Source organism: Centropristis striata, chromosome 16 (genome assembly GCF_030273125.1).
Source record: "Centropristis striata isolate RG_2023a ecotype Rhode Island chromosome 16, C.striata_1.0, whole genome shotgun sequence".
Taxonomy (NCBI): Eukaryota; Metazoa; Chordata; class Actinopteri; order Perciformes; family Serranidae; genus Centropristis; species Centropristis striata.
In genome coordinates this window covers 22545805-22572763 of record NC_081532.1, presented here as the reverse complement: position 1 = coordinate 22572763, position 26959 = coordinate 22545805, and the positions used below count along the sequence as shown (strand labels likewise).

Sequence of the window (26959 nt, the reverse complement as noted above, 5' to 3'; positions counted from 1 at the left end):
TCTATTTCAATGTTAAGATATACCTTTAAACAGCTAATACCTGACCTTTAGCAGGCCCCATCTGTCTTTTTCTCCCTTTTCCGTTCTCTTCTGTACTCCCCAATCAGCATGCCCACATCAGCTCTTATCTGACTGCTGCTCTTCGGTGCCGCCGGAGGCTTTTGGAGCAATAAGGATGGCAACAGGGTGAATTGAAAGCATCTGAATTGGCTTTAGATTGCTCCTTACCAGAGTCTTTGTGCTGCTGTGATGTGCAAACCACAGGGATGTCACGTGTTGGCCTTTTATTTGGCCTTCTTCAAAGGCAGCTAATATAGCGGAGGGAAAGCAGCTCCAGATGTTGATTATACCAGACATCTGGGTTTCACTCCATCCCAACACCATGTTGCTCCACAGACCTCTGTTCATCTCGGAGCTATCCTTCTAATACGAAGCAATTTTCAAACTCGCTGACAAGCTTTCTGACTTTTTTCTTGAGTTGTTTAGTTTTTGATGAGCATGCTTCATCGTGTGCATGTTTGTTGCCCCGCAGGAGGAACAAGCACGGCTGTGAGATGTGTCGCTGTGTCAAGTGTCCTCCCTTCACCTGTGACAAGCACTGCAGCGACGGCTACCGACAAAACAGGAAGGGCTGCTCCATCTGCATGTGCAAAGGTAACGGAAAATATAAATATATGGACTGCACTTATATAGCGCTTTTATCCAAAGCGATTTACACTACAGATTGCACTCATTCACCCGTTCACACACGCATTCATACTGGTGGCCGAGGCTATCCTAAGCAGTGCCACCTGCCACCATTGGGAATTCATTCACACACCGATGAATGCAGCATGAGGAGCCATTGTGGGTGCAGTATCTTGCTCAAGGTTACTTCGACATGTAGGCTGCCATGGTCAGGGATCGAACCTCCATCAACCTTCCGGCGACCGCTCTACCAACTGAGCCACAGCCGCCGATATAACATCTCACTGGCAATAATGTGATAATTAGGAGCTTATAACTGATGCTTTCACAAGATATTGTGATTGATGATTCCTAATCATAGGTGTAGCTTGACTTTTGCTCCGGACTCAGTACATGTACCAATTGTAGCTTAATACTGCCAAGTTTAAAGCCAACAACTTAACCTTTTCTGATCCCTATGAAATATGCATCCATCACTTTTCCAACCTGCACACAAGCACAATAAATTCATAAATCTACACAAGAGGTTATACACACAAAAAAGCAAATCTGTTATTGTAATAAAATAAAAAAAACAGAGCATGTCTCTCTCTCTCTCTCTCTCTCTCTCTCTCTCTCTCTCTCTCTCTCTCTCTCTCTCTCTCTCTCAATTCAATTCAATTCAATTCAATTGGCTTTATTGGCATGACGTAACACTGTACATATTGCCAAAGCAAGCGTGAGAAGAAAAAAAAAAAGATTTACAATAAATTATTATAATTCTATCATTCATTTTAAAAGAAAAGAAAAACTAATAACAATAAAAGAAAGCAATATTTACAATAATTGAATTACTCTCTCTCTCTCTCTCTCTCTCACCAACTTTAACGAAAATCAGGCCAGTAGTTTTGCTGGAATTGTGCTGATTATGGCAAGATCTTGACCTCCTGTTTCAGGCCCCAATTTTTGCTACAAATTTACCAAAAATTCCTTTTTGTAACCCTTTTCTCCAACATAAGACACTTTAATTGATCATAGCTTAATATTCATATTGCATCCAGAGGTAGCTCCTGATACATAACAGCTCTAAACTGTGAGCAATGTTAAGGGGAGCAGATGGAAGGAGATAGCAGAGGTCTGTTAGCAGAGGTGAATTTCTGCCACTAAGCTGCAGTTTTGATTTCCTCTGACCTTCTGCTGCTCCACTGCGGAAGCTTTTATGTGTGCTTGTTTTGGTTCTTGTTGGTGTTTAGCTTTATCCAGGGGATGTGTGTGCAACTCAAATTAGATTCCCTCAACCCAGAAGTTTCAAGCAAGTATGCAGATGTCATATTTATGCTGCGCCACGTTTTATGTGGTGTGTTTATTTAGCATTATAAATATTTCAGCTGCAAATATACTTGTGGTTTTAACTACCTATAAACTGCTGTTTACCTTCAAATGTGTATGAGTCTCTCTATGGACTGTTGAAATATTTAGGGATGGGAAACTTCTTTTGGGGGGGGGGGGGGGGGGGGGGGGTATGTTATTGTGTGTGTTTTAACGATTTAAATAAAAGAGAAGAGACAAGAAACATCTGCCTGAACTTGTACAGTTCACTGTTTGTTCTGGATCCCAGTGGATCCCTACAAACTTTAAGAGCCACGCTGAGTTTAGCATATGCTGGGGCCCGGTTACTGGCACCCTGGACCCTTCATAACATCTTTGTTCCTCAGCTTCAATCTGTCTGTCAGTTGACAAAAATTGGGGCAAATTTATGACTTTATCTGATTATAAAATGTTTTTTGGGGCATAAATACGCAATAATGGAAGATGAAATACTTCTGACTGGTGAATGTTCCAGTGTGTGGAACCATAACCACTTAGCTCTCACTTTGGCCTCTAATGAAACTGGACCTAAGACAATAATACTGCGCCTTTTTACTGTAAATCATAAATGTACTTAATGAAATTTCCACAGTGGATTTATGGGATGCTTTGCCATAGCAGCATGTTGCTTTTTGAAGTTTTGCACGGTTATTCCACAGCTCCTCAGCCTGCCCAGTAATGTCTGTGCCTTTCATGTTTGTGACTCCAGAAAGCGACCACGTCCCGAGCACCATGGGCCCGGCCCCGATACCCAGCTATTGCCTCACCTCTAATGGGCACCGCTACGAGGAAGGTGACGGCTGGCACGATGGCTGTCGTGACTGCTACTGCCACTCGGGACGGGAGATGTGTGTGCTCATATCGTGCCCCGTGCCCAGCTGCTCTAATCCCGTTGTGAGGCCAGACCAGTGTTGTCCGACATGTGAGGGTATGTCATGTAACTTGCAATAATTTCTGGATATTATAACTATTGTTGTGGTTGTGGCCATTATTCCTGTTGTACTAAGGACATTGTACTCATCAAGTTAACTGTTGAGATCTGGGAATGTAGTCAGAGGGCTTTAAACAAACTCCCATTACAAATTTTGTAAATTGAGACCCAAGTTTTAATCAACTTGAAAAATCTTTGAAAATCTTGTTATCATTTGAAAAAGAGAAACTCTACCAATGGCATTGTTATACTAGTTTATTTTCATTATTTCAAAGTTTTATATTGAAGTTCACAATCCCAAAAATTTTTTTAATGCTTCAACTCAATGTGTCATTTCACATTTGCAGATGTGGCTGGTGTTTTCAGACCCTGCGGGCACAATTTGTGTAAAATTTGTGATTTTTTTTTACATTGGATTCTGCACTGATTGTTCATGAACATATTAATATAATCTGGTTTTAGCAGAACCTCTAGCTGCAATGTCTGAATTGCCAGTTGCACTAGCCACGAACCTGAGCATGTTAAGTGTGTGTAGCTGAGGATTTATGCAGGTTTACAGGGTACACTCACCTCTTTTACAGTAAGCATACCTGAACACTCAATTAGCATGTTCATGCACAACACTGACCAGTGGTGTAGGATCAGTTTGACTTGTGAACTCTTGTGCTGTTTTACCTCTCGGAAATTTTCATAAAGAAATGCACGATAAACTGAATCAAGGTCAACGTCAACAGATGATATCTATACTGTATATATAAACATTTGTTAATAATGAAGCAACATTTTTGGACTCACTTAGACACTTGCTAGAACATAATTGTAACTAATCCACACACATTTGCTTTGTCTTCTAACTGCTCATTCAACCAGGAGCTCTGGGTCATGATCTGGCCTTTGGGGTCTTATACTTAAACTCTCAAACACACAGTCTCTCTCTGTCTGTTTCTCTAAAAATGGAAGGCACACTGATCCACACCCAAACTTCTTTTATTTTTTATCCACAACCCTCCAACTCATGTGGGATATTTATGGAGGAGTGACTCAGTTGGCTGTTCAAATATTTAGGAGTAAAAGAATGTCTACAACTTTCAGAAGCTACACACACTTTGCAGTCAGGGGACAACAGGCTAACTCTTTGCAGATGTCTGCTACTCTGCTGGATGGGAAGATGTTTTCAACTTAACTAGTGTCAAAACACAACTTGGACACCACCCTAAACTGCCCGAGGCTTCTTTTTAATGCCTAGCGGTCTCCCTCGCATCTCTGTTCTCGTTACCAACGTCTATGTTTACTCTCTCAGGATGGTTTCTTCACTTCATTGTGTGTCAGATGTTGTTTGTTTGGCACAGACCAGAATGTGAATTTGATAGCACTCACATGATTGTTTCCTTTCTTTCCTCCCTCGTCTTTCTGTTTGTAGATGAGTCAGGCAGCGGTCAGCCAGAGGGGATGGACATGGTGGTGTGCAGAGCGCCCGGGGGAGAGTTTTACGTGGAGGGGGAGACGTGGAACCTGGACGAGTGTACGCGGTGCACCTGCAGGAAGGGACGTGTCCTGTGCGACACTGAAGTGTGTCCTCCAGCTCTCTGCCAGACTCCAATCAGGAACAAAGACACCTGTTGCCACGTATGCCCAGGTAACAGGGGGGAAAAAAGCTAATGGCTAAGCAGGGGTAATTTCAGATGAAACCCAGAGGGCGTCACAAGTCGGGGTAGTGGGTAGGGAAGTATAAATGTGTTTTGTATGTGCTATCAGCATGTGGTTTTGAAAGGTCTTGCATGTTGCACTCTGTCGGGCAGTTTTATGTCAGGCACACAGACTCGTAAAGAAACCAGCCAAGACCGGTTGGATTTACATAGTGATCCTCCAGGCAGGCAGCACATGTGGACCGCTTTCACCCAGCAGCCCACACCGAAGGTTCAGCCGACTCTCTTATAGCTGCGATGCCAAGAATGTAACTAATGTCACTGAATCTGCTCCATTCCTCCAGTTATGGGAATAAACTTTGACACAAATGTCTAGCCGAACTTAAAAACCAAACACATATTTTATTTACAGCTGTACCCAAACACTCAAGCCTCTTCTCATACACTTAGAATCAACATATCCCAAGCACTCCCAAGCATGAGGCCCACAAATCAGCAATGCATGACTGCGCCTGAGAGCTGCTCCTTGAGAATGCCGGCGCGTCTTATCGCTGCATCTCCCTTCACAAAAGCAGATTGTCAGAGGCCAGCCTTTGATATATGTATGGGCCTGGTCACCAGGAATGTGGGAATAATACACATCTCACTGACAGGCCCTATGATGTATTTGTACAATAGGGTGGTGCGGAGTGTACATGCTTACTGAAGTCTTTGGTCATGAGGAGGCCGCAGAGCTCAGGCCTGCAGGGGGCTGATGAGACAGAGAGATAAGGCTGTCAGCTCAACTAACATCTGCCATATGGAGTCACTTTTGTTTGTGTTTAACATACAGTAAAGCATCTTATCTTAACCCTTAAGGCCCAATAACTTTAGTGCATTTAGATGTTATACAACTGGGATAAATGCAGGAGTCGAGTAAAAGCAGGACTCTCTGTGTAGTTATATATAACTCTGACAAAATTAGGGTTTTCCTTTGAAAATGGCATCCCCCTACAAGCTAACCTTACATTGCCAGCTCCTATTAAGCAAGAAAACATGACTTAAGAGCTCACAGCGATTAACCCTATTTCTACCTGTGTGCAACCTCAGAGGAGACGCAGAGCCCCTTGCTACCGGTGAACAACAGCCAGCAGGAGTACTGCATCACCAGCGACGGAGACGTGCTGCTGGCTGGCGACTCCTGGAAGGCCAACGCCTGCACCAGCTGCACCTGCAACAACGGCACCATTCAGTGTTTCTCTCAGCGCTGTCCGGCTGCCAACTGCAGGGTGCCCGTCTTACGCAAGGGCCAGTGCTGCCCACACTGTCTAGGTGAGTATTTAGGTGGGTCTCATTAGTGTAGAGAGAAAAATTCCAATTACTTTGTATAGTACATTTCCTCCTTTATTTCATTAACTATTGCAATCCAGTCGTCCCTTGATGGTGGGTTAAACTGCAGCAACTGCCGTGTAATGGATTTCTTACTTTCAGCCAAAAGGACTTCGTATAGATACTTATACTTGGGCCAAGAGATTGTCCGGAAATTTGTATTGTTTTTTAAAGAAAACATTTTTAACCTTTTTTGGGGTTCAGGGAGTTGAAGAGAAAGCTGCTTTTATGAGTATTTGTGCCATACATGCCACTTTTAAGTACTTTTTATTACACTTAAATATACTCAACTCTGAGTTTATGCATTCTAAATACGGTGTATGTTGCATAATAAAATGCTCCTTATGTAACACTTCCACAAACTTAGAACAAGCGTTGCCAAAGCCGTGCAAAACTAGCCAGTGTTATAATAAGCGGTGCCACTGGAACAAGGCACAGCCTGTTGTTGGGAAAGTTCTAATTCATAGTGATACATGTCAGAAAGAGGGCGTCACTGAGGGAACGCCGGCTCCTAGACTGAATGTGCATGTGTGTGTTTGTTCGTTAAGACACAGCCACTCTGGCGCTACAAGGGCAAACACCATCACTCGCAACAACATTCCATGTGACATACACACACGGAGCAAAAAAACATTCCTCGAGCATCCGCACATTCACACGTGTTTCCTGTCCCCCGCCTGCAACACTCAGGAAGGCAAAGCTCCATGTCAGCTTTTCCTATAGAGGAAAACCTCAGCATAGGCTCCCATTGTTCACCCTGATAGGTTATTTTCTGGCCTTTGTTTTTGTTATTTGCCCTGCGGAAAAAAGAGCTTTTTACGTAATGCCCTTTACAAAGCGGTACAGTGGCAGTTAAGGGGACAGTTCCTTTTATGTACTGACTAACTCACAGTTGGAAATGTTTGTCTGGAAAGTTTTGCATTGCATTAGTAATATTGATCATAAATCTTATTCCAGAAATTACAACGTCAGTTCCGGTGATGGTGTCCACCAATGCACCCAAGACAACGGCCGCCATTACAGTGGAGAGTACAGTGTGGATCACCACCGTCACCGTACCGCCCATCATTGCTGACACAGGTACCTCCACACCAAGTATTGAGATACCTTACTGCAGGAAAAGCACTAATACCACACTGTGAAATTACTCCACTACAAGTAAAAGTTACTTCGTATCAAAAGTAAAAGTACTTGTTATCCAGAATGGCCCCACTCAGATTGTTTTTTTTATTTTATTCATCTGCTTATCCAGGATCAGGTCGCGGGGGCAGCAGCCTAAGCAAAGTATTCTAGAAGTACAGTACTGTGCAAAAGTGAAAAAAATAAAAAATGCTGTAAAATAAGAACGCTTTCAAAAATTTAAATATTAATAGTTTATTTTTATCTATTAACAAAATCAATTCAGCATCAATTCATCAAGACTTTTGCACAGCACTGTTTATTCAAAATATATAATTGGATTATTATTATTATTATTGATGCATTTATGTAATAACCAGTGTTTCATTTTCTCAGTGTAGGGCTAATTTTAACTACTTTAATTTAAGTAGTTCAAATTAGGTTTAATTTATAAACATGCCCAATTATTTTATATTGATAGTATTTTTTCATACTAAACTTTGACCTGAAAGTAGCTAAAGCTGGCGCACACAGACCCTCTCCCTGTCCCCTTTAACAGTGTGTAGCAGTAATAACTATCCTAGTTATTGGCGTCAGTGTGTGTACTCTCCCTGCCAATCACTGCAGATGTTGATACTAATAAATGTGTTTGGGATGCTTTAATAAATGATGAATGGACACTGGCTAAACATGATCTCTCCTGAGACGCTCATCGAGTTAATCTTTCAGTGTTTAGTACTGAGCCGGGACTTCTGCCAAAGACAAAGACATACGTTTTCAATTAAGATATGGTAAATAGTTTGGGTAATGAATAAGCTATCGGAAACTAGATATCAATGTTTTTCTGCGTCTCCCACAGATGAGCCAGGTTTGGGTGAGAATTACCCCAGCCAAACAGAGATGGCCGTCATCTACCAATCAGCAGCCTGGATCCTGGCAGGTCTCCTCCTGGCCATCATCATCTTCCTCGTTGTAGCGTTACTCATAAACAAGAAGAAGAAGTGGGTGCAGATGTCCTGCTACAGTGCACCAAAGAAGGTGAGAAGTTAATCTGTAAATCACATAAATTAGCTCATTTATTATTAAGGCTTAACCCTCTAAACCACAAGCTGTTCAGGGTGTTTTTCTTTTTGCTCTTTTTATGTTTAACTCATTGGGGCCTTGTACTTCACTGAAATCTACAAGTCCTGCAGCTCTATGGAATCAGCACAATCACAACTAGAAGTGGAAACAACTCAAAATCATATTTTGTGCAGAATAATACAAAAAAATGCAAGTTAAATTTATGATAGCTTTCTCTATTTACATACTACTACTATTGAGTAGCAGAATCTAATGTTTTTAACAGGATCTAGTTATTAACGCTTTATTTTTGGCAACATTTTAAACGTAGAATAAAGTGATTTTGACAGAATTATCACAATTTTAAGCTTCGTTTTAGTTACTTTTTTTAATTGAAGCTTTATAACCTATGATCCATTCAAGGACTGTCGGAAGTTTCAAAGATAATGCCAGATTTTTCAGTTTCTTTCTATGATAAACAGTATGTTTTTGGCAATCTTTTAAAGAAAACATACAGTTTAGATGGTTAAAATGGTGCCCCCAAAGAGTCCCCTCATATAAATACCATATAGGGATAGTTTGGATTTCTTGAAGTGGGGTTGTATGAGGCACTTATCCATAGCCAGTATATTACCTATAGTAGAAGGCAGTCAGCACACCTCCAATTCAGAGAAGAAGGCAGGAGCACAGGCACAAAAGAGAATCGATATCAGTTTAAGTGTATGTTGATGCTCTTGCCAAAGCTACCAGACTCCAGTGAAAAAAATAGTAATATTTTACCTTGTATAACGCAGGACTTGCTGATCTTCCAGCTTCCGTTACAGCAACTATGGTGCTAAAGCTGTCAGGATATTTGTAAGACATTTAAGACATTTGTAACCAAAACATCATAAAATCTACAACATAAATTAGTGTGTTTTCATGACCTTCTACTGTAGCTGTCAGGACCTGAACTACGGCTTCGGTCTAAAAACAAGGGGTTATGTTCTGTCTCCTTCTCCTGCTCAGACGGTGATCCTAAAGAAGCACGTAAACAAAAACTCTGTGGTCTACATGGAGCCCTCCAAGGAGAACAAGTTTCAGAATGTGAAGAATGACTGCGGCATCATCCACTTCTCTCCAGAGATGAGCTCCACCGGCCTGGACAAGATGACCATCCCCCGGGCCAAGCTGAGCATGGGCAACGACTGGACGCCGCGCTAGAGAACAAAAAACACAAACAAGACACCGCTCAAACTCCTCAGATCAGAGCTGTCCGGCACCTCCCACTCTCTTTTACTGCCGTATCCACAGTGATTAGTGCAACAGTGCGCTCACACACCTTCAGCCGCCGCTGCCTTGTTCCCACCCATCTGTGTGAAACTGAGGACAAGAGACAAAGCAAGTGACCTCCGTTTCTTTTCATTTGTGTCCATATTTCTTCTTTGTTTTGGATCTTCGTGGTGGAGTAAGATGCCCGGAGGTGGACCGACGTGTAAGAGGACACAGCCACTTCACGCTCTGCTTTAAAACAGAGAGGGAGGCAGCCAGAGAGGCTCCTCTGTCAGCATCACACTTTGACTGTGAACATTGTAATATTATCGCTTATTATTGCCTCCTTTTGAAACTGGAACTCTGAGGCAGTAAGTGGAGCGTAAAGAGCTTTAGGACAGGGGCTTGGGCTGGTAAAAGGGAGGTGTCGGTGAGGATGCTGCCCCCCTCTTTGAATTCAGCATGGATGTAATCATTTTCATCAGCAGGGAGGCCAAAGGAACTGATAATCCAGTTGGATTAAATTGGGTTCAGCATCCAAATCAAGGCTTTATATAGACCCCCAGATCCATCCCCCTGCTTTAGAATGTGTGGTTTCCATCTTAGTTTTTGTATATTTCTACAGTATTTGTACTAGTTGTAGTGTTGTTCTTGGCCACCTCTCATTTTTATTATGGGCGTCTCCGTGGGGGCCAGATTGAAACATTTAAAATAAAAAATGCCAGTCTAAACATTCCCACCGTGATCAACTTCAGGAAGGACACACTTCCCAAATAATAGCCTTGTTTCTACCTTCCAATGACCCAAGTCATTCCATTCACAAAACTAAAAATGAAATCTGTGAACTCGTCCGCCGTACAGCAGTCTTCATCTTTCCCCTCAGCCTAGCCCGACCTCGGTCGAACCTCATTGTAACAATCGCAGAGTTGAAACGGAGTGATGTTCATCCAGGAAGAATGTCATTTTTAGTGTGCAGAGTGCCAGGCGCTTCATTTACAAGGAATGTCTTTGATACGATGCCTCACCTTCATCCACAGCTGTGTGTGTGTGTGTGGTGTGTGTGTGGAGGTACTGCCCACACTGAATGTTGCCGATAATTTAATTCATTTTAAAGCCTTAATTCTTTCGCCTTAATACATATCCTGTTTTCATTTAACAACCGTGTTAGCCCTCATCAAGCAGGGCTGTGTACTGCAAAGAATCTGGCAATATCACCATACAGAGATTCAATATGTTGCCATGTAGTGCAATAACGGGGGAATTATTGGGATTTTGTTCAGTATAGTTCTAGTCAGAACAGTGAGATCTGCCTTGGCATTTTCCCAATTTTTGCATCTAAACTATTATTTTTTAAATCAATAAGGTATCACAAAATGTTCTATAGTGATATTCAGGTGATTTGATATTTTGGTTACACTTTCTATGATGCTCATTTGCATTATAAACATATTTAAAATGGGTTATAACTTCCTTATAGCACTCCACTACAAGTAAAAGTCCTACATTCAAAATTTACTGAAGCAAAAGTTTCAGCATCAAAATGTACTTAAAGTATCAAAATGAGAAGTACTTGTAATGCAGAATGGACCAATTTAGATTTGTATATTTATCTAAATATATTATTGCTGCATTTATGTAAGCAGCATTTCCATTTTCTCAAGGGCTTATTGAATATACCATTAGAAAATGTCTAGTTACATTAAATCAATCATGTTTTTCATGTTAAATCTCAACCTGAAAAGTAACTAAAGTTGGCAGCTAAATGTAGTGGAGTAAAAAGTACAATATTTGCCTCTAAATGGAGTGAAATAGAAGTATAATGTTACATAAAATAGAAATACTCAAGTAAAGAACAAGTACCTTAAAGATGTACTTAAGTACAGTTCTTGAGTAAATGTACTTAGTTATATTCCACCACTGGTTTATAATGCATTACAGACAGGGGCCTGCAAAAGAAATGTCAGTAAATTGAATATTTGAGTGTTTATGTCTGTAATTAGCTATACAAGTGTTTATAATTCATTGCAGACATCATAGAAAGGGTAACTGATATTTCTTCCACTCCAAATATGAAAAACAGTCATATATTCACCCGTTATTAACATGAACAGATACTGAACTCCTCATATCTGAGTGAATGAGGTGGTAAATGTTAAAGAGCATGTAAAAGAGATGTAGCACTTTCTTTGGCACCAGTGTTTTTTTTTTGTTTTTGTTTTAGAAAGCTCCCTGCAGGATTCTTGTAGGGATAAAGTCCCTAATCAGGAATTGAATAGGCATATTAAGCCCACGGAGATGTTAAACCACTAAAGTGAACACGCTGTTGCAGCTAGAGGCTCTGTAGCAATATGATCAGTACGGGGTAACAGACAGAATCTGAGAAGCATTACGAAACAAACTGTGTTTGGATCAGAGCTCTCGATACTTTGCCAATTTCTCAACACAAAGACCTTTTCTGATGCCAAAATTGGTTGGAGACCAATTTATATTGAAGTGTTTTAGTAGCTCAGTAGATTTGTGTCTGTTTGATTCATGACCATGTGCTTTAAAATGAAGAGGCGACTGTAAAAGCTTACTTTGTTCTTCTATGTGTAAAAAAAAAAGAAAAAACAGTAGTTTAAATTAGTAGGACAGAAGAGTACCTTATTTATTTTTTCACATAGCTTTATTTATTAATACTAAACTATAGTTTGACTTTTTTTTTTGGAAAAAAATGAACTTTTGGTAGCCAAAGCTGCTGTACATTGTAGACTATTTACCATTTCTATCTGCTATATTCTATACAACCTTATTTATTTCACTGTTGCAAAACTTGTAAATATGTTTCCTAGATGATGAACTGTAACATTTACACTTATTTTGAAAAATAAATGTGTGAACCAAAGCAGTTTTTCTTTAAAGTTTGATCTAAATTGTTGTTTGACATTTTTTCCTTAAAAGGCTTTTGATCTGTGGGACATGGAAAAAACATTTTCAAGTTACTTAGACTTACTTTTCTTTTTTTACATTTCTTTTTGTTTATTTCAGTTGTTTTCAAGTTATGGAGCTAAAACATGCAGATTTAAAGTAATAAATTAAAAAAATCAAAAGTGATGACTTTCACAAGTGTATCCTGTCTGCTATGCAGCTCATTACACAAACCCCTTTATTTTATTCCTTTTTTTATTCAGCCTTTTTCAATATAATTTGAACAAAATTAGAACATGGGGTATGCCCCCTTCTTTTTGTCCGATCTAAATTATTTTCTCTCCTGTGTTTGACTCAACGGGAAAAAAAGTTTTCGTCAGGCCAAATTTTCTCAGTTAATTTTACCCTTTTTTGGAACAATTTTTTTAGTTTATTTTAGTTTTTTTTCATGTTATGGAACTAAAATATGCAGATTAAAAATAAAAATAATACATTAAAAAGTCATCAAAAATTATGGCCTTTAGAAGTTTATGCTGACTATAAAGGTGCAGCTCTTGTTTTAATTCTTTATTTTTATTCAGCTTTTTACAATATGAATTTAATCAAAATTAGAACATGGGTTAAAATAAAAATTGGTCACAATCTGATTTATTCTGATTACTTTTTTTGATTTTTTTTTCAGCACTAATAGCTGTGCCATCATTAGACCATGAAGCCCTGCCCTTTTAACTGAAAAAAATGTTTTTCGGTCATAAAATTAATAAAAATTCTCATCATAAATGTTTAAGAATTAAGGAACTTAAAATAAGACATAACAGCAAGTCTGATGTGTCTGGGTTGTCAAGATTTCCGTCACTATCTCATTAAATTTTTGATTTTAACTTTTTTTACAGCACTAACAGCTATACCATCATTGGACTATCAAGCCCTGCATTTTTAACTGAAAAAAAATATTTTTCTTTCATGAACATTTTTTTTTTAGCTTTATAGTGTCAGAAAATCTGAATCTGCAACATACATTTTTAAAGAATTAAGGAACTTAAAATTATAAATAAAAAAGTAATCAAAAGTGTTGACTTTTTAAAATTAAAAAAATAAATATTTTTATTTTTTTTATTCAGCTTTTTACAATATAATTTGAACAAAATAAGAACATTGGCTATGCCCCCCTCCCTTTTTGTTGTTGATAAAAACAGCGAATCTGATAAGCATGGCCCAATTGTTGATTTTAAGGTCATGATCTGATTCAATTTTTGATTTTAAATATTTTTTTGTCAGCACTAACAGCTGTACCATCATTACTATATCAAGCTTTAAACTGGAAAGAGGTCACGACTGTCAAAATGACTTTGTAGTGTCAGAAAATCAGAATTTGCAACATAAGAATTCAGGAAGCAACACTGGTGATCCTGGTGATACTGGACTGGAGAAACAATTCCCTGAAACTGCAGTGATGTCATTCAAGATGGAATCTGTTAGTGGTTTCTAACTTGTGGGCTCAGCCACATCTGGTCCTGGAGTCCTGCCCCAAATGGGACTTTGTCTACTCTGAGCTGATTTAAATCTGATCGTTTTCCCTTGTTCTCTTATCTCAGTAGCACTTGCAGATGGTGCTAGGTTGTTTCTGAGGGGGGGGGGGGTCCTTGAAGATTTGGGCGCTGGGGGAAACACACTCATCTATCTGACCGGCTGATAAAATACAAAGACCTGGAAACCTGGATAATCCTGCTGTTGTTCTGGCTCGTCCCTCAAAGCTCGCTTATAAACTTCAAGGTGAGGAAGCTTCTCCGGAAGGATCAGGGAAGTAAACACTCAGGTTTGTTGAGGCTCAGACCTTGAAACTGTCAAATACGGCTCCAAAGTGGAGATATTTGACATTCCCAACAGCTGTCTCAGCTGAGCAACAACTGGAATCACAAGTATCAGTTACAATAAGGATAAAAACTACAGAAGCCCTGAGAGACAAGTGAGGTAAAATTCAGGGGATCTTTAATTTCCGATCTAAATTATTTTCTCTCCTGTGTTTATGACTTATAACAGGTGAAAAAAAGGTTTTGTCAGAATATTTTTTATGTTCCTTAAAAAATAACTTGATCAATGAAACAGGTAAAAACAACAAAGTCAGTTTTTACCCAATTTGTTTAAACATGACATTTAGAAATGTATGTTGACTATTAAAGGTGCAGCTTGTTACACCAATCCTTCCTTTATTCTTTATTTTTACTCAGCTTTTCACAATATAATTTGAAAAAAAATTAGAACATGGGGTATGCCCCCTTTTGCCAGGGAGCATACCAATACCAATCTGTGACTCTCAACTTTAAGGTCACGATATTTTGTTTTTATTTCATTTTTTTCCATTGAAGGCTTTGCCATCAAGCCCTGCACTTTTAACTGAAAAGACATTGTTTTTCTGTCATAAAAAAAATACTTTGTATTGGGAAAACACAAAAGAAAACTATTTAAATCTGAATTTTTTAAAAAAAAATCTCACTTGCATTTTGGGGCTTCTTTAATAATTTGTTAAAGCGGTGATACTACCCACTGTTAATCATGTTTTATATTCACAGGTTCAATAAAAACAAACAAAATCACAGCTCCACGTGGGAAAAGATGCTTTATTCCTACTATCCATCCCGCTGCTAATTAGAAATGTAAAATTGTTGCCTTCATGACACATTATCTTCAGTAAAAAGCCCTTTCTGTTTCTCTTTCTCCTCCTTATTGATCTATTAAGGCAATAAAGTCAAGTTGTCCATGTTTGTTTAAGTACGACCACAAAAAACTGGAAGGTTTTGGAAAAGTAACAGGTTTTGGGTCAAATAGCTGAATTAACATTCAACATTAAAGAAATCATTTGCGTCTTTGGGGCTCTCACTTTCCAAAAAGAAAAGCTTTGAGTCTGTCAGTCTTCAAGCAGGTTTTGTACATCCAAGGATGAAAAAGTCTCAAACACCTCCCAGACCAGGGGAACCCCCGGGTTCTCAGAGGAGGATCTTGTAGTAGTCATCCTTGTAGCTATACAAAACCACCACAGCCACCCTGCAAGAGAACAACATCTGCCAGTTATAAGATCCAGAAAGAATATTAAAAAAATATTATGGAGAACTTCCAAATGGGACATCTCAAAAATCAAGACAATGAAAGTCAGCCGGGAGGGTTTCCGAGAACTTAGATTTCTTGGATAAAGAGGTCAGTCGAGTTAAAATAACACAGCATTCAACCTGCCAAGAGTCCATGTCCATGGTAGCAATGTCCCATAACTCAGTGTGGAAATGAGCAGAAGAAAAGTCAAAATTTCTCAACTTATTTCAGTTATCGCTTAAAATATTAGTATTCTCCAGATGTTAACCATGCTAATGGAATCCTGAGGGGACATTAACCCTCGCAATCCCACCATCACTAAAAATACACCGTTTATCGTAGAAAAAAACAGACGTTTCCATAAAATAAGTAATCAAAATGTTATATTTCTGTCAAAATCACTTTATTGTATGTTTTAAAATTTCACAAAAAATAAAGCGTATAGAATAACTAGATCCTGTTAAAACATTAAATTCTTAATTGATTGATTCTGCTGAGATGAACAGTCACGTGACAAATATTCACTGAAAATGTGTTTACACAGAGTGGAGAGGAGAGGACAGGAGAGATGAAAATGCAAATAGTTCAATATGTATAGCATGTGGAGAAACATTTTTTTTTTTTCAATATTCATGACACTTGTGGGCACTTTAAAGTTGTATACATAAATTCCATTTTATTCCAATTTAAAAAATAATAATTTATCAAAGAAATTAAACTTGCATTTTTTCATTTTTTAGGATTTATGTCATTATAACTGTGTTATTCTGCACAAAAGACATGTTTGAGTTGTTCACCCTTCTTGCCATGATTGTGCTGATTCCATAGAGCTGCAGGACTTATAGATTTTATATATAATGCAATGAAACACAAGGCCACAGTGATTAACATGTAAAAAGAGCACAAAATTACCTGAAACAGCAAAATAACACTGTGAAACGGCTTGTTTGGGTTCAGAGGGTTAATGTTTGCCTCAGGATGAATTGTAATGAATTTGGCATTCTCTTAAACTCAACACCGTAAATAAAAAGTAAATTAAAGGAGGTAAAGGGGGATATGACGCCATTTAAATGCACCGTTACCTTGAATATAATGACTGTTAGTTGGAACACTGTAGAAGATATTTGGGATAATGCATACACCCAGACTGGAGATAGAGATTGTACATTCAGTAGTTTTGGCTCAAAGCAAAGCTCAGCCTGTGGGATAAGTTTATTTTTAGGTGTTGCTGCAGCCAGGTAACTGCATGAGCCCTTTAGCCTACTCATCTGGCCTCAGTTGTCTGTTGTCTGTGCCCCACATTGGATGAAAACAACTAAACAAACACATACTGAATATATTCATTGTTGCCTCTGTGACGCTCATTTATCAGTTAAGACTTTTTTCCAGACAGGAAATTAAAACCAACTGCTCTGGAGAGGCTAACGGGAAGCCAGAAAGCGAAGCTTTGATTTCTTTTTTTTTTTTTTTTTTTTTGCCATCTCATTCATGAAAGAGAAAATCCTCTGAATCCCTCACAGGGTTGCTCTCTATGGGCATTCACAAGCGTCACAACACTAGAAGTTCAAACACTGAGGATTTAGCCCGGGCTTTGATAAAAAAAAAAGCTTGGGAATATTAACCGCCCCATCCACAACCACAGCGATGGATGAAGTTAACCGCCTTACCCCCCTTGTGCTGCAATCTTAGTGTCAATCAACTTGGGTGTTAAGAGACAGACATCAGAAGACCAAACAAGGCAAATCCTTCTCCAGATTTCACCTCAGGAAATGGGATCAGCTGTGGATTTGATGTTCTGTAAGGCAGTAGTTATCCGTCTTACAGCTGCCTTTGAAGGGCCGACTGTCACTGTTACACCTGGAGTGTGTGGGAGCTTTGGAGTGGCAGCTGCTCGTAAAAGGAAGTCTCCTTTTTTTTTAAAGTGGTATTGAATGTATTCTAATGTTTTCATCGAGTTTCATTTTAACAAGAAATAACAAGTCAGTAGTGGATGGAAACATGTGGCGGGAGGCCGTGGGGTCTCTGGCTCATCTTCCACCAGAACTCCTGCTGAGGACAGACGTCTTTACAGTGTCAAGTTCCTGCTGTTTCTTTACTTTTAGGGGGGGAGAGAGTTAAATAAAACCATTCTGACACTAAAGCTGTGCGTATGAGTTTTAAAAAAAGGGAGTTAATTAGATTCTTGTCCCATATTTTCTGCAATCTTTCAATAACAATGTCAAAAATCTTTAACTGTCAGAACCCCAACAAGCTGTTTCAGGGTGTTGTTTGGTCGTTTTACATTTTACTCACTGTGGTCTTGTATTTGACTACAATACACAAGTTCTGCAGCTCTATGGAATCAGCACAAGCATGGCTAGAAGTGGTAAAAACTAAAACATGTCTTTTGTGCAGAATAACAGTTATAAAGACATAAATCAATCAACGCCAGTTGAATTTTTTGCTAAATCATTTTTTTTAAATTGAAATAAAATTGATTTTATGCATACAACACTTTTCCAAGTGCCCACAAGTGTCATGACTATTGTAAAATGAAATAGGGTCTCCACATATTATACCTATTGAACTATTTGCATTTTTCACCCTGTGCTCTCCTCTCAGCTCTGTGTAAATAGATTTTCAGTGAATATTTATCACGACCGTTCGTCTCAGCAGAATCAATCATGGCTTCACAGTGTCGCTGAGGAGCAGAATTATGTTTTTAACAGGTTCTAGTAATTCCAAACGCTTTATTTTTGGCGATGTATTAAATGAGACTTGTAAAATAAAGTGATTTAGACAGAGATATCACAATTTTAAGCCCTATTTTGGTTACTTTTTCCCAACAGAAACTTTCGTAACCTATAATCCGTTCAAGGACCATCGGAAAGTTCAAATTCCGACAATAATTCCTGTTTTTACAGTTTCTTTCTATGATAAACGGCGGATTTTTGGCAAAAATAAATGCCTTTTCAGTCACTATCTATCACTGAATTAGGAAACTGATTGAGCCTATGGTCTGCTGATGAAAGCATTTACAGCGGCACATACCCAGTGATTGGTCACCAGAAAGGCAGCAGACTTGTTCTGACTCACTTGTTTATAAAGCAGTGTACTGTTTTTTTTATGTCTATGCTAATGTTGCCGGTATAAGGTTCGAAAAAACATTTGAAAGTCTGATCCAAAAGCCCACTGCTAGATGCCACCAACGAGAACAAAATGGAGATATTCAAGATAGTTACTTTAAAATAGTTTGAATCCCTTTAATGAAAGTACAGAACGCTGCAAACCTGCACCCAAAGCACAAGACTCACTTTTTCGCAATTTTGAAATGGTGGATCTCCTCGCAGATGGATTTCAGGTAGCGCTGCTTGGGGAGACGAGATAGCAGAGTCTTCACGCTGCTGTTGAACTGATCTTCGCAATCAAACTGGAAAAAAAAACCCAGAAAGAAAGAGAGAGCAGGGGTTAATGCAACAACATGGGAAAGAGTGAGGCATCAAAGGCCTGCTACAGAAAAATTATAGAAACACTCCGACACAACGCCTCAGAAGGTGTCAGTTCTGTTGTGTTTGTTAACATTAAACTTGACGGCGTTCTGCAGCAGTGAATGGGCTTTTCCATCTGCAGCCTTGCAGTATATTTTTGCATGTCAGGAGTAGCGGGGCAGTGAAGTCACAAAGCTCCGGCGGGTTTATAGATTTCTTTGGCTCCGTGTGTGACTTGGAGTAATTTGCCATATTTAAAACAGGCCTTTCCTGCTCGCCTGGCTGTGCCCACTGTGTATTGTCATGCATTTTATATACTCAACGTGTTTTCTTTGACACATGTGCTGCGAGGGGCCGACTGTATAGGTGGCCCGTTCATTTATGGAGTGGAGGCTTTTGCTTATATAACAGTGGTGTTAAGAGCATTTTTAAGCTTTGCTTCATGTTTTCTTCGCACAATATCATTTTAGCCTTTCTTTTTTAACCATTTTTATGAGTGCAGCATCGGTCACAAGTTTGGAATGTGGATATTAACACCTCTTAAATTTTTTTTCTTGTCCGTCACATATGCTTAAAGGAGTTAGCAGATCTGGCTGGCGGTAGAAAAAGCCAGGGGTGTTCCCTCATCAGGACTGTAAGGAAGGAGACGGGATCCCCTCTTCCTGTCTGGGATCTTGACCTTTATTGGCCGTTCTTTCCACTTCCCGCCCTGCAATAAGGATGCAGGCTTTTATTAACTCTGAAACTTTCTTGATGAAGCCAGTAGTGCACCAACCTCCAGAGACAGAAAGTTGATCAGCGTTTCCTTCTGCAGGTCCACCTGCAAAACAAAAAAAAACACAATGGAGCCTTTATCTCACAGTGCAACAATTCCACAAACTAACTCATAATCATGCTAAAAATATCAACCATTGCACCCGCTTGTGTAATTCTTTCAACACGAGATAATCCAGTTTGCTCTCAGATCAGTAAATTACTCATAATTCCACTTTCACAATGCCTGAAAGCACACCGTGTCCCTTTTCACATGAAGGCTCTCCTGGGGTTAAGATTGGAAAATGGGCCCTGCTGTGTTCCAGTGTGACTGATCGAGGAGCAGGCTGCTGACATGCAACATGAAGTCTTGTGCAACTGCCTACCGGACTCAAGGTGATTATGTTTCAATAACTTCTATTTACTGCTGAGTCGCTGATGCAATCCAGACCCCAACAGGGACAATAAATGTATTTGGAATATGCGGCGACTAGGTAAATAAGACAAGCAGGGGATGATTTACTTTGAGGATATCTGGCCATAAATCTACAACGCAACCACAAATAAACTCAATATGGCAGCCATTTACATCCCCCGAAATGACACGGTGACTGCCTTCTGTTTAGTGTTCATTGTTCTGTAGCGACTGGAATGGATTCACAGCCGTCTTAACCTCCAGCAGGGGATTTTAGCATGAGGCGAATAACTATAAAAGGGTTGCTCCCGGTGATGTTTGCGGGGGTTTTTTTAGCTATCAAAAGGCCCTTTTCCCCCTCTCACTGTGATTTCACACATGAATTCAAGAGATAAGGTGGGAGAGCAGGAGAGGGGAGCTGGGATTGGGAAGGATAAAAGGGGGTAAACAAACAAATGACTTACTGCCAGAACCTCAATGTCATTGCTCTTGTTCTGCAAATTGCTGCTGAGATTCTGTAATCTGGTTTGGATCTGAAAGAGAGTGAGAGTGAGAGTTAGAGAGATACAAAGAGGGAAAGAAAGACATGGAAGAGTAAAGAATAGTTGTTCCCATGGTCAACATGGAATGGCAGAGGGGGAAATCTTCAAATGCAATCATTTAATAAGTAAAACACTGTGCTGGAATAAAAACAAACACTACAGTGTTCAAAGACACAAAGAAGATGGTGACAAAAATGATAAATCACATTTTTATAGTAGGAACTTAACAAAAACAAGTTTACTGTTGGTGTAACACCAACAGTAAACTTGTTTTTGTTAAGTTCCAACACTGTTGGTCAATGATCCAAGTGCAGGAATAATAATAATGTGCAAATATTCAGCGATTCAAATCAATTTAATTTGAACTACAAAGCCCAAAATCACACACTAAATCTAAATCTGCCCATCTTATAACAGCAGCTGTCCTCTGACATTCACTTCAGATAAGGAAAATGAAAATATATTGGCTAATATAGGGCTATATTTTTCTCCAAAACACTGTCCTGTACATTCTGCACCACAGCTTTTGTTTATGTGGTTTCAAATAAAGTGCAGGTATGAGGAGATCTTCACATCCACTGTAAACAAATACACCACTTCAGATTCAATTAGATCTTCAGACAACAGCTACATTTCAGAGGGCTAATAATTCCCCAGCAAGAACTCATTGAACCTGAGAGAAAGTAACCTTTTTTAACCCAGTGTTGCCGTGTTTACTTCTCTTGCGATCAATAAAAGGTTCCTAATGGATTTCCCTGCTTGTGATGCTGTGTAAAAATGTTTAGATGAGCAGGTGCAGAGGTGTGATGAAACATCAGTCTATCATGTGCTAATTCAACAAAAAAGATCGGAAACCATGCTACAGCCAGTCTGGAGAAGAGCAAAAAACACACACCTAAAGCACATCCAAAGCCGCCAGTAGATCCCAACAGGACCCTGATTAGGCATTAACAAAGGGATTTACTGAAGCATGACAAGATTGATTTTACTGTCATCTGCTGCTGCCATGATTGGTGCTTGAGTCAGGAAAGGAGAAGGATGAGGTTTAGGTTAGGTTTACCCTCTTTCTTTAAAAGATAGGCAAAAATACACTGTTTATTGTAGAAAGAAACAGGCATTATCGTTGACATTTGAACTTTCTGACAGTCCTTGAATGGATCATGGGTTATCAAAGTTGCCAAACAAAGCTTAAAATTGTGATATTTCTGTCAAAATCACTTTACTCTACATGTCTCATTTAAAACGTGTCCAAAAATAAACTGGAATAACTAGATCCTGTTAAAAACATTAAATTCTACTCCTCAGCGAAACTGTGAAGCCATGACTGATTCTGTCACGTGACAAATATTCACTGAAAATCTGTTTACACAGAGCAGAGAGAAGAGGACAGGATGTAAAAATGCAAATACTACAATATGTAGAATATGTGGAGACCCATTTTTTTTAACCAATATTCATCACACTTGTATATATAAATTCCATTTTATTCCAATTTAAAAAATATATATATCACAGAATGTATTTCATATATATGATTTATGTCATTAAAGCCGTGTTATTCTGCACAACACACACATGTTTTTGAGTTGTTCCCACTTCTAGCCATGATTGTGCTGATTCCATAGAACTGCAGGACTTATATATTTTATATATTGCAGTGAAATACAAGGCCACAGTGAGTAAAATGTAAAAAGAGCAAAAAATGACCTGAAACAGCTTGTTGGGGTTCAGAGCAGAGAGGTGGTCTTGGTTAGGCCCTTAGTTGTGATGGTTAATGCATAATGTCACAGAATGTCCTCACAAGTGTAGAAGTACAGAGTGATGAGTGTGTTTCTGTGTATCACAAACCTGAGTCTCGTAGCGTCGCCTCGCACTGTTAGAAACTTTCTCTGGGCTGATGACGTTCACATTCATATTCGTGTTGCTGCTGCTCCCATGCTGCTCTGAAGAGCCTGGAGACAGAAAAAAGGACCATTACCACATTTCATCCAATCATTAGACTTTTAAAAATTTCCATTATGCATAACACCTTACTCTCACATTAACACTTTCCAATGAGACGACAGTGAAAACTGCTTTTGTTTTACTGTTACTCAATTTGAGTTTTTGGCTACCTGTGTACAAGCCAAGTTGGTGTGAAATGTAACACTTCTTCTTCTATTGCACTAGTCGTACGTCACTCTGAGTAACAAATGAGTAAAATGCCAGAAGTGACTGGCAACTGTATGAAAACAGAGGTATGACTGTTTCATTCTGTAGTAACATAGAGTTTAATCTGTATGCAGAGGCTGACTGTACCTGTGGAGTTGAGCAGTGATCCTTTAGGGTTCTGAGACATGCTTTCAGAGATTTCTCTGCAGGGCCACAAGGACAACATTATATAAGAACAACCCCCTTTTACATCATGCAGACATCTGAGCAGCACATTAAACCATAATCTCTTTACCTGATGTTTCTGTCCTCAAAGAATTTGGTCCGACATTTCTGAATGATGTGGTCCACCAGGTCCGACTCAGGAATCCGTTTCTCAGACTGTCTGTCCTTCTCAAAGGACCTGACCTGGAGACAGAAGATGACTTTAACATCTCCATAACTCTTTCTTTTCAAAACACTGTGATCTGCAATGCTACTCTCAAAAGTAAATCAGTACAGCACAATTCTTTGCAGGCTCATTCACCTTCACATAGTTTCCCTCCTTGTCAGAGACGAGGGCCATGCAGCTGATGCCTGCCAGCCTGCAGTGCTCCATCAACGTGTCCTGAGACTGAACACACAAATGACAGAATGCTGAATTAATCACGCACATAAAAATTAATTTTTTTTAAGGTAGCACTGTTGTCCACTTTTCCTCAGTGATACATTTCTCAGCTTCCGTTCCAGTTCTCCTGCCTGCATCTCCAGACTAAAACTACTGACTGTGTTTCATATAGTCCTACTGCAAAAATGCAAAAATGTTAATATACAGTAAATATCTGTATTTCCACACACACACACACATATATATATATATATACATACACATACATATACACATATATATACACACATACATATATATATACACACATATGTATATATATATATATATATATATATACACATATGTATACACACATACATATATATATACACACACACATATGTATATATATATATATATATATATATATATATATACACACACACACATATGTATATATACATATATCTATACACATATGTATATATACATATATATATATATATATATACATATATAATAACTAGCGTTTTTTAACTTTTTCAAAATTTAAAATTTGAATTTAAAGTTTTAATTAAAGAAAGAAATTTGCCTTAATTTTACATTGAGCATTTTTGTGTTTGTGTTTTTTAAAAATGTTTTTGCATAGAATGTCCCATTATATTATTTTACAGATTTTAACCATTTTATGGTAAACATTTGTAAAATAATGTATTTACTTTTTTATGGCATTTGCACTACACACTGCATATATGAATCATTCACTGCTCGTCATTAGATGATGTTTCAGTGTTGGGGCTCCAGGATGCCTGTGAGACAGCCTGTGTTTTCAGTTTAGAGGGTGTTTACTGAACCCAACTCACAAACCTGCAGACTGCTGAAAGCTTGCTGCCGTCATACTAGTTTTACAGAGTGTTTCTTCCATTAATTACTAAAAGAATCATGAGTTTGACTTCAAGGTTGGAAAATCTTTTTAAAAATGAGAGCTCAATCCGGGGTAGAAGTTGAAGTGGAGTTTTGCTTGGAACAAGAGTGAGTGCACACTGTGCTGGGAGTCACTAACAAAACCAATGTGTATTCAGTAAATGCATTCAGCCATGACGGCGTGTATGTATGTATACGTTTGTGTCAGCCCAATTAATTCCCACAAAGTTTAGCCCGAGAGTTTCATCTGGCTGCTCTGTGTAACAAACAATTCTGTGTACACCAAGTGTTTCTGTGTGTGCATGTGTCACTTTGCCTCGTCATCATGTAAGCACTAAAACTTCCTTTTAAAAAACCTCTTTTCTTACAACTTTCTCATCGACAGAACAAATTAAGTCAAAGGTAAGCCATCGCCTGGAGACTGGTGGGCAGCTCTGGGCCGTGTGCCTAAGCTGACTGCGTGTGGAAGGAGTTTGCCATATTTGGCTAATAAAAGCTAAAAGAGTGGAACCGTCTCCTGAGGATGAATCAAAGCTGAAGATTTGGGGCCTGTTAAGAGGCCAGCATGTGAAAGGTGTTAACAGAAGTCTAGCTGAGGAGGGGGGCTGAGGAGGTCCGAACAAGGTGTTCCCACCATCTCACCACTGGTCAAGGAACTGCCTGCATACATAATCAACAAACACACAAACAAACACTGTTGACGATCTTTCAGCCAACCTTTCCCTAAAAGGACTTCTGGGGAAATGAAGGTGGCCAATCACTTATGTCCTGTGCCAGTACAAAAGACAATGAAGACCGTTAAAGCAAACACTTGTCCACTGCAGAAGTGGAAAGCTAAACAATAGGTTGTAAAAAATAAAGAGTGAAGGAGGGGAAAAAACAAGTGGGCACAGCACAATATTCCAGGGAGTGTGTTTACACTGACACAAACACAGGGCTGAGATCAGTCTGTCACAGAAACATGAAGAATGTGACGGAGGCATGGCATCAGGAGTTTTGGACCAGGACATAAATAACTTCTCTTTGAAGGGACTGATCTCAGCTTATCAAAAATATTGATTGGATGCTTGTTGAACAGATGACTGAGTTGATTATTGCACCATGTATTGTCCCAATATGTCCCAAAAAACTGCTTTCAAACGCAACTACGAAGTGCAGCTCTTTCTCTAGGATGTTTACTATTTCTGATGCTGTCACGATAACTCTGCTGCTGACAGATAAGGGGGCATTTTCCCTCAAGAACGGAAGTCAGGTGTTGCCCCCTGTAGAAGTCACTACAGGAGAAGGAAATTCCCTATTTACAGGGAGCAACAAAGTCAGAAACATAGTTGAGTTTTTAGCTTAAACAAACATGAGGTGTATAATTATTAGTGTATGAACACAAATTCATGCACAGTGCTGCTCCGGATGCGTCCTCTCTGCAGATTCTTCCTTTCGCAGGTCCGGAAGCAACAGTCAGGGAGTGATTTACTGAGAAGTGGACTCTGCTTCCTTCAGTTCAGATATATTCAGGCTTGGCGTGCCTAGGCTGTTAGCAGTTGTTTTTCCTTTTTTTTTTTTACTACATTATTTCTTATTTACATGGCGACTGATTGTCTGCACTTTCTCATATTTTCAATTTAATACGTTATTGAAAATACATTAAAAGCATATGCGCCTTTATAGCGGACTTGGCTCTCATGATGGACTTCATTTATGTTCAAAAAAGTAATTTAAGAATGCAGAAAAAGTGTATGTTTATAATTTTCACTGCAAACTAAGTCTAACATTTAAAGGGCCAGTTCACCTCAAAATCCAAAACACACATTTTTCCTCATGCAGTTCTATTTATCAATCTAGATTGTTTTTGTGCCAAGAGTTGACTGTAGGTCTGACATGAAACTGCTTACAGGATGTCACATGAGCTGTGTTTCCATTCAAGTTGAAGCGAGATTTTGAAATGCTGCATTTAGGAAAATGCGAATCGGGGACGTTTCCGTCAAGAGCGAATAAACAAAGGTGCATAAACGCACTTTAGTCAGTAGTGCTATAGGCTAATCCATCAGTAAACAGGAGCAGAAGGAGAGAGACACATCATATCAAAAGGAAACAGCTGATCAGTCATGTGAGTTAAACATTCTCTATGTCAGAACTTTTTATGGAAAAAGCGTTTCCATCTACCAGTTAGTGCATTAACTATTTTTCAAAACAGACAAAAACCACCTCAAGCAACTGAAAAAACTTCAGAAACTTATGGATATTTTTGGAAGTTTTATTGACTTTTGGTGTTTCTATCAAGCTTTTCTCATGCAAATATTCAAAAAGCACAGAGAAATTTGTTGATGGAAACATGATTTCTGTTAAGTTTTTCACCCCAAGACTTTGAGGATACACACAACGCAGAATGCAAAGATACCCATTTTCCATTAGAAAACTCCAAAAATGAAAAAAAAATTTCCACCCCGAAACCATTCAGATCCTTTCTGCAGGTCTACCAGGCAAGCCGCTCACCTGTGAGACATCGTAGGCGATGTCGGCAGAGACGCCGGTGCTCCACAGCTTCTGGACAACATTGATGGCTCTGGACATTGAAGAATGCCCCACTGGCACCACGAGCACATCGCAGGAGCTCACCGATGGCTGAGAAAAAATGGAGAATGGAAAAAAAACCAAGATGCAGTAAACTTGTTTGCAACACATGTCAGTGTTTCTGTCTTCACACTTAACACAAAACCGT

At 39.1% G+C, this 26959-nt stretch overlaps 2 protein-coding genes across 3 annotated transcripts in view; one reads left to right on the top strand and one right to left on the bottom strand.

Annotated features, from left to right (window-relative positions):
- Nucleotides 1-12317, top strand: part of crim1 (cysteine rich transmembrane BMP regulator 1 (chordin-like)) — a 39399-nt gene extending 27082 nt beyond the window's left edge. Inside the window, exons 9-15 of the mRNA XM_059354018.1 lie at nucleotides 533-654; nucleotides 2744-2962; nucleotides 4386-4601; nucleotides 5701-5922; nucleotides 6937-7059; nucleotides 7958-8136; nucleotides 9169-12317. Coding sequence (XP_059210001.1) covers nucleotides 533-654; nucleotides 2744-2962; nucleotides 4386-4601; nucleotides 5701-5922; nucleotides 6937-7059; nucleotides 7958-8136; nucleotides 9169-9363 — 1276 coding nt within the window. The 3' untranslated portion in view covers nucleotides 9364-12317. The remainder of the gene's footprint in view (nucleotides 1-532; nucleotides 655-2743; nucleotides 2963-4385; nucleotides 4602-5700; nucleotides 5923-6936; nucleotides 7060-7957; nucleotides 8137-9168) is intronic.
- A 2599-nt stretch (nucleotides 12318-14916) lies between these two features.
- eif2ak4 (eukaryotic translation initiation factor 2 alpha kinase 4) overlaps nucleotides 14917-26959 on the bottom strand; it is a 34702-nt gene continuing 22659 nt past the window's right edge. For both annotated transcript variants that reach the window (XM_059353017.1, XM_059353018.1), the window contains exons 30-38: nucleotides 26734-26862; nucleotides 23257-23343; nucleotides 23026-23138; nucleotides 22878-22933; nucleotides 22428-22531; nucleotides 20502-20570; nucleotides 19645-19689; nucleotides 18696-18811; nucleotides 14917-15360 (exon numbers count right to left, since the gene is read on the bottom strand). In XM_059353017.1, the coding sequence (XP_059209000.1) occupies nucleotides 15303-15360; nucleotides 18696-18811; nucleotides 19645-19689; nucleotides 20502-20570; nucleotides 22428-22531; nucleotides 22878-22933; nucleotides 23026-23138; nucleotides 23257-23343; nucleotides 26734-26862 (777 nt within the window). In that variant the 3' untranslated portion in view covers nucleotides 14917-15302. The remainder of the gene's footprint in view (nucleotides 15361-18695; nucleotides 18812-19644; nucleotides 19690-20501; nucleotides 20571-22427; nucleotides 22532-22877; nucleotides 22934-23025; nucleotides 23139-23256; nucleotides 23344-26733; nucleotides 26863-26959) is intronic.